General features: G+C 30.3%; 1 protein-coding gene across 1 annotated transcript; it reads right to left on the reverse strand.

Annotated features, from left to right (window-relative positions):
* Window positions 1–551: 551 nt before the first annotated feature.
* Window positions 552–6,324, reverse strand: LOC120082107 (lysM domain receptor-like kinase 3). Its single transcript, XM_039037335.1, has 9 exons — window positions 6,098–6,324; window positions 5,555–5,694; window positions 5,340–5,429; window positions 5,115–5,220; window positions 4,651–4,802; window positions 3,941–4,038; window positions 3,715–3,853; window positions 2,488–2,586; window positions 552–789 (listed from the first exon to the last, which is right to left on the reverse strand). Exons 2-9 carry the CDS (start codon window positions 5,663–5,665, stop codon window positions 625–627), a joined length of 960 nt encoding a protein of 319 aa, XP_038893263.1. The 5' UTR covers window positions 5,666–5,694; window positions 6,098–6,324; the 3' UTR covers window positions 552–624.
* Window positions 6,325–12,648: the final 6,324 nt, after the last annotated feature.

Consider the following 12,648-nt stretch of genomic DNA (forward strand, 5'->3'; position numbering starts at 1 on the left):
TTTTTTGTTTAGTGGTGAATTAAAAAAAATGTTACACGAGATTAAAAACAATTTTCTCTCATTTCTTAAAAAAGAAAAAAGTATTGAAAGAACATGCTGATAAGGGACTGATTTGTTTTGTTATTGTCTCGTAATGTATGTCAAAGAATTCATGAATTTAATTTGGCACAAAATTAAATATTAAGAAAATATTGAACACTTTTCAAAGTTATAGATACAAATCTAAAATTAAGTTTATAATTTAACCCACAAGAGACATTAATAAGAAATAAGGATAGTGGTTAGACATCCAAACAAATTATATTTTAAGTTTTTAACCATAAAATAATTTTTTTCACAAAACAAATTGACAAATTGCAAATTTACTTTATTTCCATCCTACCCCTTAAATCCACACATGCTTCTTCACTTGACGCAGTAAGTAAATTGGCAAAGATGAATTCAATGAATTTAATTACAACCAACCTTCCTTTGTTTCACAAAACATTACAAAAGAAGAAGAAGGGGAAAATGTTTTTTTTTTTAAGAAAAAAAAAAAAAAAAAAAAAAAAAAAAAAAAAAAGATAAAAAAAGATAAAAGACGAAGAGAAAGGGTATATATGGAATTTGAGTTTGAAATTTGGATCATCGTCCGGTGAAGAGGCCACTGAAAACCTGGCTGTTACCACCGAGTGAGGCCTCCCACTCGACGGCGGACGTCATAAGCTGCGACAGCAAAGGAACAATTTCACGCATCTCTGGTCTCCCCACCGGATTTTCGTTCAAACACCACGCCGCTATCTCCCCCATCTGCACCCAAATTTACACTTTCATTTCACATTTTACGCCCACAAAATATTTTAGGTGTGTAGTAAATATTATTATATATTTATCTATTAACTATAGTCAACACTACTTTATAATACTTATTTGTTATCGTATTTATTATTTGCTAAAATTTTTACTATTTTATATTCATCATTTTTTATTATCTACTACAATGTTTACTATTTTATTCTCAAACTAAAATAATTTACATGTCAAACAAAAACTATTATAATCCAATTATAATAATCTATAACTATAGTAACCAACTCTTTATCTTAAACACCCCTTTTATAATCTCAAAATTTTAATATTGTATCTATATAATTTTTAAATTTTTAAATTTTTTTAATAACTCTAAATTTTAGGGCAACAGAGATGAGGAGGTTAGAATCATGGCCCTCTTTGGTAGGGGTATTAAAAAAATGTATATATTTGTTAATAATAATATAATTATTTATAGATTTTAGTTTTATTTAATTTTATTATTTGTCAATAATTTATTCTCCAAAAACTCTTTAAAATAATTTTTTAATACCTTAAAAAGAAAATTTCCATTATATAAATTGAAATTAAGTCGTTAATCTTAATTAAATATATGAAAATAATTGAATAAGATATTAAATAAAATTTTAAATAAATGACTCCAATAACCCAAACATCAAATATTTCATGATTGGATTGAGTTGGATTCATATTTTAATAAGAATTATTTGGATTGAATAAATTTACAATCTAAAACGAACACAATCCAAACCATCTCACGAACATCCTATTCTTAGTCACTAACACGGAGTATATAATTGCTTCTATATTTTAATTTTTTTTATTTGGTCCATGTAATTCAGTCAAATTATATAAGTTAGTGCTTGTCTAATTTTCCCATATTGTACTTGTCCTTAAGAAATGTGCCTTTTGTGATTGACAAGGAATCCATTTTCTTTTTTATTTGGTTGATTGTGTTAATTGGGTCTATTTACAGTTATGACTAGATATACAAAAATAAATGTACTGTACATTTACGTGGGTAAAATGAATGACTTACCATTTGTGAAGTTTAACCAACCATAAAATTTAAATTGAAACATCATAGGGTTATGTAAAATTCGTATCTTAACAAAATATCTATATCTATTAGAAACTTTATTTTCAATTTTGTGATGTTATTTTTTTTAGTACAATAAATGATTGAGCCTGCATTTTTAAAGACGAACGTACACTAATTATCATTGTTAAGAAAATAAAAACTCTAATAAACATATAATTTATTTTTTAAAAAGAGAAGATTAAAGATAACAAAGGTGAATCTAATTAATACAAAGTAAAAAATATTTTAATCTATTATGATTTTTTTCTTTAAAAAAAAGTATAAAATTATGGTCCTTATTAAAAGTGATTTTAAATTCTTTTTACTTCAAAATATTTTTTTATTATAATAAAGTGAGAGATTCAGACTACAAACTTCATAGTCGTTAACACATATTATATATCAGCTAAACTATGCTTGATTTGGTTATTTCAAATGTTTTTGTGGTATTAAAAAAATATTCACCAGTTCTTATTTGAAAAGTATTTATGGAGTATTTTTTAAAAAAATTAATTTATAGCTAGACTTCACTTATATGTGAAATTATCCCCAATGCCAAACTCAGCAGAAAAAGAAATTTATGGAAGCAAATTTACCTTGTAAACATCTTCCATCGGGTAGCTTCCATGCAAATTTTCATCCACGACGGCTTCCAGAACAGCCTCAGAGTTTTCCCCTTGGAATATTGAATAAATCTAAAACAACATCGCAATCCAACCAAATTAATTTTTAAATGCTGCATATTATATAATTAATCTTAACTCAAGTGCAAAATAATAATAGTGAGTTGGGAAAAAATATTTTTTTAGTCCCCAATAAATGTGTTTGATCCTTCAAGTTTTAAATCAGTCATTTTAGTCCTTAACTTTTCAATAATAGATTTAACAGGTCCTCTTCATTAACAGAATTGTTTAAATCAACATATCTGTCCAAGTAGATTATTTAAATGTTTGATGTAGCTTACTGATTAAGTTGATTATTTGAATTTAAATTTGTCTCGTAAAGTTTCATGAGACGAACTTCACGAGAAATGAACTCAATTTCATGTCATTTTTGTCTTTTTTCCTATGAAATTCTTCTCATGAAGTTACTTCACAAGAAATGAACTCGACGAACTCAACTTCACGTCATTTCTGTCTTTTGTCTCTTCACGAGACAAATTTAAATCTAAATCATCAACTTAGTTAGCAAGCCACAACAACATTTAAGTAATCTACTTGGACAGATTTATTAATTTAAACAGTTCTGTTAACGAATAGGATCTTTTAAACCTATTATTGAAAGCTTAAGAACTAAAATGACTAACTTGAAACTTTAGGGACCAAACGCATCTATTCCAAAAACCTTGAGAACTAAAAATGTATTTTTTCTTAGTAAGAAAGAAGGGAGAAATAACTTTTTCCTCCCTAGATTTTTTGTATAGTTTCTATTTTATTCCTACATTTTAAAAAATTACACACTTTAGTCTCTTTTGAGTTTGGATTAGATTTCAAGATTTACATTTTTAATCAAGTTAAAAAGATGGCAAATGAGTATTTAATGAAAATCGAGATTAAAAGTATAAATCTTGAAACTTATAAACCAAATTGAAACAATTTCAAAGTAAAATTGTAACATTTCAAAATCAAGAGACTAAATTGAAACTAAAATCAAAACATAAAAGACTAATCATAAAATATTTTGAAATCTAAGAATTAAATGGAACTAGACCAGGTCAAAAAGTTTTTTTTTTTTTTTTTTTTAAAAAAAATCATAATGATAAAAAAAAAATTTTTTTTTTAAAAAAAAAAAAAAAAACAAATGTAGTTAGTTTGAAAATTTACAAGCGTGATTAGTGATTTGGTTCTCTTTGGCTCTTGGCTTTCTCGAACCAGAGCTCTTCTTCCTGTAATTAGCTCCGCCAAAACTACTCCAAATGCAAATACGTCCGTTTTGGGTGTCACTTGTAGCTCTTTTACAGATCTTTTTACAAAGATTTACAAAAAAAAATTATTAGCAAGACTTCATAATTTTAGAAATTAATTATTTGGAATTTATTTCTCTTCTTACTCTGGAGGAAGGTAGCCCGGTGTTCCGACCAGTCGGGTCGCTACGAGCTCCTCGTCGTTTGTTCGTCCAACTAACTTTACTAGTCCAAAATCTGCAACCTGCAAAAGGCTTAAACAATTTAGACTATGTTTATCAATCTATAATAAAAATGGTGTAATCACTATGAAATTTCATTGATGGATCAATCGTAATTAATCTCAATTATAAACATAATTAGATTACTTTTAATCGCATTTACTTAGATTTATGAATATGTCACATTTGCTATTACTGTTACCGTTACCATTAAACTCTAATGGAAATAGCAATGGTTAATGTGACAAATTCATAATTCTTATACTCAATAGATCACCCTCCACTCGTCAATCAGTATGCGATTTTTTTATTACAAATTGGGAGTGGATCTCCCATGTCAAATACGGAAACGAAGTAGGATACACTTTTCAGATTACTCACCTGATAAACATGGCCTTAGAGTTGAGTTGATCGAGATAAATCAAAAGTCTATTTCAATTGACTTTTCACGTATACTTTTGAAAATATTTTTCTTTTCACTTAAAAACACTTTTTTAAATGCTTAGAAAATCAATTTGAAGAGACCCTTAGATATAGTTTGTCATGGTTAATATCAGTAGAATTGACAAGTTAAATCTAGTCTAAAGATGTAATTAATTTTCTTTTTATTTACATTAATAGATGAAATTTATTACCTTCGCTTCAAGGCTTTCATCAAGAAGGATATTACTCGTCTTGATATCACGGTGAACATATCGTGCTTTAGTATGGTCGTGAATGTACTCAATACCCTTCGCTGTGTCCAGAGCTATTTGTGTTCTTGTAGGCCATGATAAAGCTTGGTATCCTAATCAAATCAATGTCACTTTTTTCATTATGCTCCGTAAATAAACAAAAAAAAAAAAAAAATCACGGATAGAAAATTATATCAATGATTGACTTTACTGATAGACATTAATAGCTTCTATCAACATCTATATGTGATAGACAATCACAACTATAATTAAATTTTACTATTTGTGTAAATATTTTTCCTTATTTTTTTATTTTTGAAAATCCTTGAAAAAACAATATATTACATTTTAATTGAATCAATTAATTTAGTGAAGTTATATTCTTCCCATATAATATAACTCAAGCAAATAATTAATTTGAGTACCTTTTTTCAAAGGATCATGTAGATGATCACTAAGCGATCCATTTTGAACATACTCATAAACCAAATACAAATGGTCATCTCCACTAGCATATCCTAAAAGTTCCACCTGAAAAATCAAAGGATCATCATAATTATTACTTATTAACATAGAACTATATATACTTATATGTTTTAGAAAATATTCGAACAATAAATAGTTTAAGGTATTAATGTTCCGTAACTTACCACATTAATATGATGGATCCTGCACAGAACTTTTAATTCTGCGAAGAACTCTTTGGATTTATTAGATTTCATTTTCTTAATTGCAACCTCCTGCAAATTAAACAACAAATTATCAACAAACTCTCATTTTATGTTCTATATACTGTAGGAAAAAAAAAAAGAAATCAATATTAAAATAGCAAAACACACCCAAAAATTAAAAAGAATAAAAAAACCTGTTCATTTAATACTCCATGGTAAACAGTTCCATATCCACCCTCTCCAATCTTGCGAGATTCATCGAAGTTAGCCGTAGCCTCTTGGATCTCCTCAATGGTAAAAATCATTGTTTTTTCTGATTCAAATCCTGAAACTTCTGTAAATAATATATTTACTGTAAGTAATTAAGTAGTTAGTCTCCTTTTTACTTTTTTTTTCCCTTTCTAATTTACGACAATTTAATCCTTAACAAAATAATCTATTAATTTATAATTGATAACAATTTAATCTTTAACATAAAAAAATTATAGTATTTAATAAAAAAAATTTATACATTTTTTATAAACTATAAATAAAAGGTTATTACATCATAAAATTTTACACTTAGTTTTGATGAATTTTTTTTAACATAGAGACTTAATTATTACAAATTTTAAAGTATAGAGACTACATCATTCTTTATGACTAAACTATTGTAAATTTTAAAGTATAAAGACCAAATCGTTATGGCTATAATAATTCAAAGACTAAACTGTTAGAAGTGGTTTTAATTTCCTCACCTTTTCTAAATGAAGTTTTTTGAGCTTCTGATTTGGACTTGGATAGCGGATATTGGAAGCTGGAGGTTCCAAAAAAGGTAAAACTCCGGGAGGGAGGTTTTGAATTTTGGAGCTGGTTGTTATGGCGTGACTTCTTTAATTTTCTCCTTATGAAGATGATAGCCAATAAGCCCAATGAAAGTAGTGTCAATGTTGATAGTATTGCAACAACTATTGTCAATACATGTTTCTTTTGCGACCCTAATTCCACATAAACACACCATATTAGCTCTAAAATCAATCAGTGTTAAACTTGTTTCGTTTTTGTTTTTCATTTTTCTTTTTTGAAAAGAACTTCATTTAAGAAAAAAAAACAAGTTATAACCATTTTAAAATGACTCCAAGCATGTCAAAATGGTTAAAATCACATTTAACATTTTCAAAATCATTATGAAACATGAATTTTTAGGTCTATTTGATAATCATTCTTGCCTTATTTGGTAATCATTTCATTTTCTTTTTTGTTTTAAGTTTTTGAAAATCAAGTTATATTCTCTCGTTTTCTTACCATGGTTTACTTCTTTTTAAGTACAAGAGTGAATTCTTAGACAATTTCTAAAAACAAAAACAAGTTTTTAAAAACTACTTATTTTAATTTTCAAATTTTGACTTGGTTTTTAAAAATATGGATAGAAAGTTGATAACAAAACAAGAAATCTAGAGGTATGAGTGTTTATAGACTTAATTTTAAAAGACTAAAATCTAAAAACCAGATGATTACTGTAGACCCCATTCGGTAATCAATTTGTTTTTTGTTTTTGTTTATGAAAAAAATTAAGCTTATGGATATTACTTACATTTAGAGATGTCCACGGGGCGGGGCAAGGCCGAGGATGCCATTCCCCATCCTCGTCCCTGCTCCCCATTTCATTCCTCATCCCCATGAAGTTTCCCACGGGGATTGAGGCGATGATTCCCCGCGGGGAATTTTTCCCAGTTACCTTTTCTTTCTTTCTTTTTTTTTTTTGTAAAAAGTAAATTAATTTAAATCACTAATGTGAGCAAATTGTTTATTATGATTAGCTTTATATAACAATTTGAATTTAAAGATAAATTACTCAAATTTTAGCCTAAAAAGCAAATTAATTTTTAGTAGAAAGAAATAAATATAAATCAAACTATTCACATATATAATGTAAATTTAAACATTCAATTTAAACATATTCGTGATCTTTCCCAATAAATAATCAAATTTGAAATTTAAATGTAATATTTATATAATAATAATAATAACATAACATTAGATAACTATACTAAATAAATATGTAAAAGCTAATCGAGGCGGGGACGGGGGATGGGGGACGAGAAACGAGGCAAGGCCGGGGTCAGGATCGGGGACCCGTCCCTGTTTAGCTCACAGGGAATTTTTTCCCCTACTCCCTCCCCCATTCCTCACCTAATCGGGGAATCCCCGCCCCGTCCCCATGGAAAAATTGGACATCTCTACTTACATCTCCAAATTTCTTCCTTTGTTATCTATCTTCACCAATGGTTTAAAAAACCAAGCAAAAAATTGAGAACTAAAAAAAGTAGCCTTCAAAAAGTTGTTTTTGTTTTTTAAATTTGACTAGGGTTTCAACCATTCTAATTAAGAAAGATGCAAATCATTGTAAGAAATGTGGATGAAATAAGCTTAATTTTCAAAAACAAAAACAAAAATAAAAAACTAAATAGTTACCAAATGGAGCCTTAACTTTTGCGTTTTTATTTTTGAGAATTAAGCTTATAGACACTACTTCCATCTCCAAATTTCTTTCATTATTATCTACTTTTTTCCAATGGTTTAAAGAACTAAGTCAAATTTTGAAAACTAAAAAACATAGCATTTAAAAACTTGTTTTTTATTTTTGAAATTTGGCTAAGAATTCAACCATTGTACTTAATAAAAATGCAAAACATAATAAGAGACGAGGAAAAATAGGCTTAATTTTCAAAAACCAAAATGATTACCAAATGAGGGGATTTTTGTTTTTTATTTTTTAATTTTAAAAACTAAGCTTATTTCTAGACAACTTCTAACAATAATTTGGATCTTTCTTAAATGATTGAACTCTTAGCCGAACTCCACAAGAAAAAAAAAAACACAAGTCAAATAAATGTTTTATAAGCTTAAGTTTTAAAAATTAAAGGGATTTAGTAATTCCAAATCAATGTTGAAGATGTGAAATTATATTTAGAAGTGTAAATTTAAATATTAAAAATGTATTTCATATTGTTTTTTAACAAGCAAAAGTGATTTGTTATCTTTTGTTATCTTTTTTTTTATAACAATTTGGTTTTTCGTTTTTCGTTTTTCGTTTTTCAAAATTAAACCTATAGACATTACTCCCAACTCCAAACTTCTTCTTTTCTAATCTACTTTTTACTTATTGTTTAAAAAATCAAGCCAAATTTTGGAAATTAAAAAAATTAGTTTTTAAATACTTGTTTTTGTTTTTGGAATTTGGCTAAGAATTCAACCTCTATAGTTAAATCTGGGTAAGAAATAGAGAAAAAACAGGCTTAATTTTCAAAAACAAAAATCGAAATGGTTACCAAAAGTATACTTAAATGGAGAAATTGCTACCAAGGGATCATCTCGAAATTTGGCATCTTTTTTTAATTTGCTCGATTTTGGGCCTTTTGCTGATGTCATCACCTTATGAACTTCCCACTTTACCCCTTATTCCTTCTTCCTTCTCTCTTTTCCATACTTTTTTCTTTTCTTTTTTTCCCATTTTTTCTGCTTTTTTTTTTTTTTCTTTTTTGGTGATTTCTTCTATTTATGATGCCCTTTGTTTTTCAACGATTTCCCCTTTTTCTTTTCCGATAATTTATGTTTATGTCGCTCTTTTTTCCCTTTTTTCAGTGAGATTTCCTTCCCACCATCTTTTCTTCAGTTGTCCTCTTTTTCCTGTGATTTTTTCTGTTTATGTCAACACATTCTTCTTCTTATCGAATTAAAGATATAAGTTGGAGCGTGAATCAGAACGAGAGGAAAAAGCAATAGTGAGACCAAAAAACGAGAGGAAGAAGCGATGTTGGTGAAAAACTTAAATAAAGGAAAATTAAGGTTTTGAGAAATCCCACATTACTAGATTTGTGAATTGGAGTCTCTTTTATAAACCTTCACCCTTAGTTATGGGTTTGGGCCCAAGGGTACCCATGTTTTAAAGGAGGTGAGAGATAGGCAAAGATGGGTTTGGTAGACATCCCACACACGCGCACCACCACCGCCACTGTCGTCGTTCGCCTGGCCAGGTGTGGCGTGGCGAGGCGAGCGTGCGCATGTGTGTGGAAATATTAAAACGTCTAGTCCTTGGACTCCTTCTCCGCTTCTCACGTGTGGCCTTCGTGCACGTTTTGTGGTTGTACGTGTTCCTCTCCCCATCAGTTTTGTGCAATTGTTAGCCTCCAAGACCTATAAATTGAGTAGAGTTCCTTCACAACAACAATTTTCTTCTTATCTTCTCTTCTTAAGACGTTCTCTTTACTTTTTTCTCGAGTTTTACGATTTCCAAGCAACTTATATTAATCTGAAAGGTGTGATTTTTCCAATTAGTTCCAATGCAACTCTTATTGAGATAGATTTATTTCTTCTGGATTGTTTTATTCTAAGGATGACGTGGAAATTCTATAGAACTACTTGCACATTTGGGTAGAGCTATGAAATGTTTTAAAGAGAGTGAGATCTGCGACTTAGCCTGTAACGAGTTTCTTTTTTGCAGGTTCTATTTTCTGACGACTGCCATTCGTGACCGTTCGTTGTTGTCATCTTTTGTCCATCAGAGGGTAACTGTTCCAACAATCTTAAGATGGTTTCCATCTATCATTATTATGATGACCCTTTCAACTCAGAATGACATCATGTCCTCCAATCTCAACCGTCCATTCTGATTTGAAGGAGCAAACTTCAAATGTTGTAAGCAGAAGATGCTATTCTTCCTTACCGTCAAAAAGGTTGCTGACGCATGCAATACGGAGAAGCCAACTATCCTAAAGGAAAATCCGATCGAACAATAAATGAAAGAAGCTGTTGACTGGGAAGAAAATTTTTTTTTGGGTAAAAATGGTTTGACGAATAATCTATATGATTACTATAGCTCAATGAAGACAACAAAGGAAGTTTGGGATGCCCTGTAGAAGAAGTATGATACCAAGGAGGTTGGGTAAAAAAAGTATGTCTTCAGCTATTACCTAAAGTTTTAGATGACGGATGACAAATCTGTAAAAGCTGAGTCCCATGAACTGTAGAAGATAGCCCACGAAATAATAAGTAAAGGTATGCCCCTAAACGAGCAATTCTAAGTTGTTGTTATTATATATAAATTGCCTCATTTATGGAAGGATTTTAAGAACATCTTGAGGCATAAGTCTAAGAAATTTTCTTTGGAGAATCTGATCACCTGCCGAGGATTGAGGAGGAAGATCGGAAGCAGGACCAGAGGGAAGAGGTTAACATCGTTCCTGGGAGATCTGCCTCTGCTGCGATAAAGTCTGACCAAAAGTCAAAGGGAACCAAAAGGAAAAGTCAGAACCGTGGATCCAACAACCAGAACAATCAAAAGAAGCAGAAACCCCCCTCGGGAGAAATGGTACAATTTCTTTCCTTTAACTGTAATAAACTTGGACAATTGGCTAGGAATTGTAGGAACAAGCGTTATCCTACTGGTCAAGCGAACCTTACAGAAGAACCGTTAGTTGCCATGATCACAGAAGTAAATGTGATCGGTGGTTTTGAGGGGTGATGGATAGACATTGGTGCTATGTGCCATGTATGTTACGACCTTAGTCTTTTTAAAACTTATACTGAAACTAAGGGTAAGAACATACTGTTGGGGATCACCACTCAACTAAAGTTGTTGGAACCGACGAGGTGGAGCTGAAGTTTACCTTCAGGAAGACTCTCACACTGAAGGAAGTTTTACACACTCTGAAGATGTAGAAGAATCTGGTATCGGGCTATCTCCTCAACAAGGTCGGCTTTACTCAGACAATAGGGGAAAACTTATATACTCTTACTAAGAATAATGTTTTCGTAGGAAAAGAATATGCAATTGATGGCATGTTTAAACTTAACCTTGAAATGAATAAGATGAAATCTTTTGTTTATATGTTGTGTTCATTTAATATTTGGCATGCTATACTTTGTCATATAAATAAACGGATAGTTAGTAACCTGAGTAGATTAGAAATGATTCCTAAGTTATCCATGAATGAATTTGATAAATGTGAATACTGTAGTCAGGCTAAAATAACTAGATTTCACATAAATTGTACTTAGGGAATCTGAGCCTCTAGATTTAATTCATCCTGAATGTGAATATGATGACATCTTGACTAGAAACAATAAGAGATATTTTTATTACTTTTGTTGATGATTGCTCTGATTTCACCTTTGTATATTTGCTGAAAAACAAAAGGGATGCATTTGATACTTTTAAATTGTTTGTAACTGAAGTAGAAAATCAATATAACCGGAATGTTAAAAGACTTCGTAGTAATAGAGGAACTGAGTACGACTCAGACAACTTTAATGAGTTTTTTTTAACTCACATGGAATAATACATGAAAATACTGCACCTCACTCTTCTAAAACGAACAGAAAAGTTGAAAGAAAAAAAATAGAACTTTAGTTGAGCTAGTAGTTTCTACTTTACTCAATTCAGGAGCCGCGTCTCATTGTTAGGGTGAAATCATCCTTACCGTGTGTTATGTTCTAAATAAAATACTAAAATCTAAAAGTACAACTTCACCTTACGAAGTCCTTAAGAATAAGAAGCCAAACATGTCATACTTTAGAACTTAGGGGTGTCTAGCCTTTGTAAGAATTCCTGACCCCAAAAGAAGAATGCTTGATAGTAAAGCCTATGAGTGTGTCTTTATAGGTTATGTCATAAATAGTAATGCCTATAGATTCTGTGACCTAGTAAACCAAGTGATCATTGAGTCAAATGATGTTGATTTCTTTGAGAATAGATTTTCCTTTAAATCGAGAAATAGCGGGGGCTCGAGATCCAATATCCTAACCCTAGTTAGAAATCCTACCTCTACAAAGGAAATCGAGCCAACACCTAGAAAAAGCAAAAGAATTAGAATTGTCAAGGATTTTGGGGATGAGTTCCAGACTTATAATGTAGAAGAAGATCCTAAAGACCTAAAAATCGCCCTATCATTTGTAGATACCTACTTATGGCAATAAGCTATAAATAATGAGATAGACTTTCTTGAGTCAAATAAGACTTGGAACTTAGTAGACCTACCCCTAGGTTATAAGGCAATAGGGTGCAAATGAATCCTAAGAAAGAAGCTTAGACATGATGGAACAGTTGACAAGTTTAAAGCCAGGTTAGTAACAAAGGGCTTTAGACAAAGAGAAAACACAGACTTCTTTGACATATTTTTCCTTGTCACTAGTATTACCTCAATCCGTGTATTGTTTTCTCTCGCCGTCGTAGTATATCAAATGGATGTAAAGACTGCTTTCCTAAATGATGAACTTGAAGAAGAGGTTTACATAGAACAATCTGAGG

Source organism: Benincasa hispida, chromosome 7 (genome assembly GCF_009727055.1).
Source record: "Benincasa hispida cultivar B227 chromosome 7, ASM972705v1, whole genome shotgun sequence".
In the NCBI taxonomy this organism is placed as follows: domain Eukaryota; kingdom Viridiplantae; phylum Streptophyta; class Magnoliopsida; order Cucurbitales; family Cucurbitaceae; genus Benincasa; species Benincasa hispida.

Bases quoted from the DNA above. Each gene is read 5' to 3' on its own strand.
- LOC120082107 (XM_039037335.1), bottom strand. From the start codon at position 5,665: ATGATTTTTACCATTGAGGAGATCCAAGAGGCTACGGCTAACTTCGAT. The intron at 5,430-5,554 runs GTTTTTTTATTC...TTTAATTTGCAG, and splicing joins ATGGAGTATTAAATGAACAG to GAGGTTGCAATTAAGAAAAT. The intron at 5,221-5,339 runs GTAAGTTACGGA...TTGATTTTTCAG, and splicing joins GGATCCATCATATTAATGTG to GTGGAACTTTTAGGATATGC.